The sequence below is a fragment of the Nestor notabilis genome, unplaced genomic scaffold, assembly GCF_000696875.1.
Source record: "Nestor notabilis isolate BGI_N333 unplaced genomic scaffold, ASM69687v1 scaffold10341, whole genome shotgun sequence".
Taxonomy (NCBI): Eukaryota; Metazoa; Chordata; class Aves; order Psittaciformes; family Psittacidae; genus Nestor; species Nestor notabilis.
Window position 1 is genome coordinate 59,216 of NW_009914220.1, and position 6,030 is coordinate 65,245.

Here is a 6,030-nt window from a genome sequence, read left to right on the forward strand (position 1 = left end):
AGATTCTAGAAAGAAAATATTACCATCATGGTAAGCAGCATTAAATCAGTATTGGATTCTTGGTTCCATAGCGACCATAAACATGGTGCAAGCCTGCAGCTAAACAAGCCCCTTTGCTTGAACAGAGTAATTCAACAATTTGACATGTACATTGTAAAGCTACAGAAGCCAAAGACAGAGGCATTTATCAAGCCAGCCATCTAGATTTTAGCGGAGTTATTTTTACTGAAGGATACCAAGAAACACAGCTTTCAAGCCTTACCGTTCCAGTCAGACTCCAAGGGCCCTCATACATGATTTATCATCAGAATAATCAGCAGCTCATTAAGGTGGAGTTTTGTACAAACCTCTTAAGAACCTAGCACACACTCCTTTATCTTTTTTAATTGATCAATAAACCCACAAAGGTAGAAGCCTTCAGTTTTACTCGATTACATGAATGGTGAGACACTCAAGAAAATATGGATTAATAGTTAATGAGTTAGAACAGCTTTAATCAGAACACGGCATATTTGATTACATTCCCTACTTGTTTTCAAACTGACAGGTAATGATGAATTTAAAAATTAGAGAAAGAAGTTACAGCATTTACAAAAAGGAAAAGTCTCAAATGGCCTGCACCTAAAACCAAGAGGCAGTGCTCAGCTTAACAGAACTGTTGAGGTTTGTTTCAATGAAAAGAGTGCCAAGTTTTTTAGAGAGCTGTTCAGTACTTCCTGAACAACATGGGATTAAAAACTAGGGTTTCTGAAAAGTCTTGAGTCCTCCTCCAGACCAAAAAAGATAAAAATTTCTTGAAGTTCCAACTCAGCACATCCTTCCTTAACAGTGACCACAACTGAAGTACTGCTAGTCAGCCTAGATTATCCACCTTGTACTTCTCCTCCAAGTGGTAATGCAACAGGGCTGCACAAAGAGGGAGTTTCAACAGAAAGTGTGACTTGCTAGTTGCTCACCACCCATACTGTTCTTACCTCAAAGTTCTCCTTATTTATTTTGACCAAGACAGTTACTCTGTTGAGGGTGAAAACAACCTCAATATTTCAAGAGGAAAAAAACCCACAAAACCAAAATCAAACAGCTCAGCCATGAAACTCAAGTGTAGTTTCTGGGCTCTCCAGATAACTCTCCACAAGTATACTCTGAAAGCAGTGTGGGGCCAAAAATAGTTTTTCCTGTGTCATGAGTAGCACGTCATCTTCCAACCTTCACAAAAATTTGAAATTCAGCAACAAGGTGTATTACTCTTATTTCTGAAATTCAAGAATAGCCTTTATTAAGAACTTACTGACCTAACTATGAACAAACTTGTATCTGAATTTCCAAATAACTGAAAGTACTTGCACAGAAACACAGAAATTCAAGCAAGCAGAAACCTTTTTGGGGGAAAAAAAAAAAAAAAAAACCCAAAAAAACCAAACAAACAAAACCCCACCAAACAAAAAAACTTTTTATTGCAACAACATCCCCACCATCAACTGAGATGGCAAAAAGTAAGTTTTAATTCATTTTGCATTTCTACCTTTTATTTATGTAAATATAAATTCAAGAGTGTAAAATAAATCCACATAAAAAACACAGAACATTCTCTTTCAGTGACTCCAAAAAAACCTTACATACTGAAGAATCATGACAAGTCAGCTGCTGTCCATTTTTCCAAGTATACAGGCATGACAGAATACAGAAATTTATTCTCCAAAAGCATCCTGTATAAAGTCCTTAAAATATTTAAGTAATATTTATTAATCTCATACTCCTGAGCTTATGGATGTCGATTCCAAGAAAAGGAGAGACAAAAACCATCTCAGACTTCCGGTTATTTCAACTCCATCTAAAGTAATCCATTTACAGGAAGATTATGTTCAATTCTTGTAGCTGAAGCATCACAATTACTCTATAAGTATCATTATTTGGGAAAACTATTTCTTAATTATTTTTTTCTGCTTTTAAAATGAAGTCAGAATATTGCAAATAGTTTTGTTCACTTACACTGTAAATGTATTGCGGAAAGTAACTCCACATGCTGGTACAACAGGCCTTCATGAAGTTCCACTTAAACATTACTATGATGTACCTTAAAAAACAGGGACCACAGCATGAAACGCACCATGAAGAGTCAAGTATCATGGGATCATGGATTATCTTCCTCCTTGGATGCAACAAAATGCTTACATATTTTGAAGTCAATATTGGACTGTTAGACCACATGAATACTGGCTGGTTATAAATACCTGGACTAGGAACATTTACTGTTTTAGAAAGATGGGATTATTTATTGTTATTACACCAAAAGAATTGTTACCAGTATTATAAAATGTATCGTGCAGGATATTTCAAGAGGAATGTTTTTCACTGGGTTCAACAGGCATATACTTCCAATGACTGTGGCTTTTAATGCATATCATGCCAAGTTCTTAATAAACAGTTTTCCCTCATTGGTTATGTTACAACAGAGTGAAGAAATTAAGATGGTAAAAGCAAACAAAGTTAAAAATGAGAACTGCAAGTAACTTCACAACTAGAAGAGGAAAAATCGTAGAAGGGTTTAACTCAGCACTGTTGTGGGTCCCCACAGTTGCACTGCTACTCTTAGGTTTCCAAAAGATGCAAATGAATTTATAAATATTTTTGTGCTAAGAGCCATGCTCAAACAAAATACAGGCTAGCACAAGTCTACCTTCCTGGAGATGCATGTTAAGTATAAAATTCACTTACTAAAGTGCATTTGCGAACAAATTCTAACTTCTACTATTATAGCTATCCCAATAAGCAATACAAACTAAACTTTGTTGAAATTCTACCTCTACTTAAAAGCAGTAAATATAGATGGCTGAAATCTAAATTACAGTCTTGTATTATCAAACATTTTGACTCAATGTTGTGAACTGCAGAAATAAACAAAATGCACTGTCCTAAACTTCCCATAAATGAGGAAGTACCTCTACTTAGAAATACTGAAAGTGTAGAATGGAGTTAAGTATAAGCAGAGCTGAAGTAAGCATTGCTTTTTGCTTCTTATTCAATATGGTGTTTCTTTAAGGCTCTGAGAGAAGCGGTTAGTTTTCTCTAGATCTTTCGGCAAGAGATATAAACACAGAAATAGCAAGGTCATCTGACATTTCAGAACTTGTATTTTCATATATCATTAAAGCCAGCTCATTCAGTGTCTGTATACATTTATTGCACTTGTGTTGTTGGAATACATCCATACCAACATAGTAATAATGATTGCAACAAAGCCATTGTAAAATAAAAGGGTCTGATTTGGACATTAGAGGATAAGTGTCTGCATGTTTAAAATGTTCCCCTAATAATAATAATAAATACAGACAAAATGCTCATCAAGTCAGATGCACATGTTTAACAACTATTTAGCATATATAAAATTTCACTCATCCTTTTTATCAATACAAATCTGTTAGGGATCAAAAAAGACCATGCAAAATATTGATTAGTGCTGCATTATGGAATATATATTTCTATCAGAGTTAAAACAGCATTTTCAAAATTTAAAGAAAAATAGATTTTTAAAAAGGGATTCTATTGTTGAATGCAAGTCTTCCTTGTAGCAAAGACAAGATAGAGACAAGTTACGATTTATCGCTGTACTTCAGTCTTGATGAAAGACTTAATAATTATTTGTCCACCTACTTAATAAATGCTACATTTTCAAGAATAAAGGAACTATCAGTAGGCATTATTTCTACTTAAACCAAGTTACTTATTTCTCTCTGTAATAGGTCAAGTATGCTTTTAAAGATTCAGGTAACGGTAGACTCATAATTTTCTCTCTCAACAGATTTCGAGGAGGCTCTTCTGGCTTCAAGGCCTCACTGTGATCTTTTTCCTCCTCCTCTTTGTTATCATCTTCCATTCTTTCATCTTCTTCACTATCTAGTGGCTGAGGAATGAGCTGATTACCAACGAACACATAGGTGTTAATCCTGCGTCTACGACATCTCCTTCGTTTTCGTTTTGGAGGAGCCTTCTGAGCAATACCTTTGGCTTTCATCTCCTCATTTATGAAGTTTCTAAGGGTGCGTCTGATATATATTCGAGCGAGGTCCTGGAGATTCCTAACAGCACATGGAGCTAAAAATGAAAAGAAACTAAGTTATACTAAGTCCCCTCTAGCGCAAAAATTACTGCTTTGTAGCTAAGACTGATGCTCAAGAGTAACTGAACTTTTAGTACATGCTACAATATGCAAATCAAACAAAGGTACAAAAGAACTACCCTGACAAACCCTGTGGCACAGTCCAGGAAGTTAGAAGGTCTTTTGCTAGATACTCAACAGAAGTAGAAAGCATGAACAGATCATTAATATAAAATTAAGAAAGCATACAATAAATACTGTCACCTTTTAGCACCTGGAACATCTTGGGACCTACTGCTGGCACTATTTCAAGATCCAGCTGCTGTGATAAAATTTCTAGCCCTGCGTCACATTTGTTTCACAAGTGCATTTCTTCTGCTCCCTCTTCTACTCACTACGCTTCTCCCTACTTCCTACTGAATCCAACTTATGAAGGAGGGCCACACGAACTTCACGGCTGACCAACCAGGTAAATCACCCATAGCTTTGCAGCAGAAAAGGATCAAAATTACTGAAGACCTGACGAAAAAAAAGTAGGTAACAAAAACCCAAAGCCACATATTTTCCAATGACAGACAGGCAGATGATGGCTAAGTATTGCTGAGCTGGTGGGTGCCTGCCCTAGGTCAGCTACAGCTGACTAATTCCAAAGAAAACAAAACCAAAAAAGCAACCAACCAAAAATACAGCCTTTTCAACTTTCTTGTCATTTTAATTACCATACAAAAGTAGCATAAAATTAATGGGGACTAACAGCAAGAAAAAAAAATTAGTGCAGAAATAATTTTGACAATTACACTCCAAGTATTGCTTTCAGCTTAAACAAACAAAAACCACAAAACCAAACCAAAAAAAACCCTAAAAACAGCCAAACAAAAAACCTCAAAACATTCAATGTATTTCAAGCAAAATCTATTGTTTCATACACTGACTTCAGGCGCATGCTCGTTACTCATATCTGAGACAGGATGTTTATAACCATTACCACTGATTTCAGCTAATGCCAACGAAAATAAAAACCCCACACAAGAACAAACCCCCCAAACAAAACCAAAAATCAGTCAGTCACCCCCCCCAAAAAAAAACCTCCATTTTTTTAATATTAAATCAACTCAAAATTCAAAACTAAACAAAAGCTATCTAACCATACAAAACATATTTATAAGAAGAAGCTAAAGAAGCTGTGATTGCAGACTGCCAATCATAGTACATGCAAGCAGAGGGCATATAAAGTTGAAGTAGTGGACTAGCAGGCACTGGTCCCATATACAGAACTGTATAAGAGAGGCTTCATAAAATCAGAAAGAAAGAAAAGTAATTATTTCCTTCAAAAGATGATGGAATTAAATTTTGAAACACTGTCTCCTGCAGAATGCTTAAATGCAGTAAGCTCTCAGCTTTCTTATCCTGTAAGGTAATATAGAACAAAGACAGTGTTTTTAGTGCTAGTTATGATTATACTCTATTTGATTTTGAAAACAACAGCATCTAAAAGGTTTAAAGACAAAAGTCAGCCACTCACAGTTGCATCCCAGTTCATAAGCTGTAATTGGTAACCACCAGCAATTTGTAGCACATAGAGGAAGGCAAGGCGTAAAGCTCCTGCACATATGTTCAGAAATTCCAGACACAGACTAAAACAAAATCAGCTTTTAGAACGCTTCAGACTTGCTGAACTTTTTAAATTAAAAGAAATGCTCGATAGGTAGAAAAGATAAGTTATAAAGTCTAACAGTGAGACAGTCACAAAGCTTTCCTATGCAGGTATTAAAATCTGTCTGAATACACAAGTAACAGAAGTAGTTGTAAGTTCCACTGACATTCATGGATTTAAGCCAAACTGACCTTTTGTTTTGAGTAGCAATTTTCTCAAACTTGCTTGATGTTTAAAAACATAGATTATTGGCAAAAATCTTGGAGCAGATTCTCCTGGA

At 35.6% G+C, this 6,030-nt stretch overlaps 1 protein-coding gene across 1 annotated transcript; it reads right to left on the minus strand.

Moving 5' to 3' along the window:
* Positions 1–2,304: 2,304 nt before the first annotated feature.
* On the minus strand, positions 2,305–4,092 carry LOC104412745 (protein-L-isoaspartate O-methyltransferase domain-containing protein 1-like; the record flags this gene model as incomplete). Its single annotated transcript, XM_010023546.1, has 1 exon — positions 2,305–4,092. A coding segment is annotated over one exon (371 nt), but the record flags the coding sequence as incomplete, so codon positions are not given.
* Between the last annotated feature and the right edge of the window lie 1,938 nt (positions 4,093–6,030).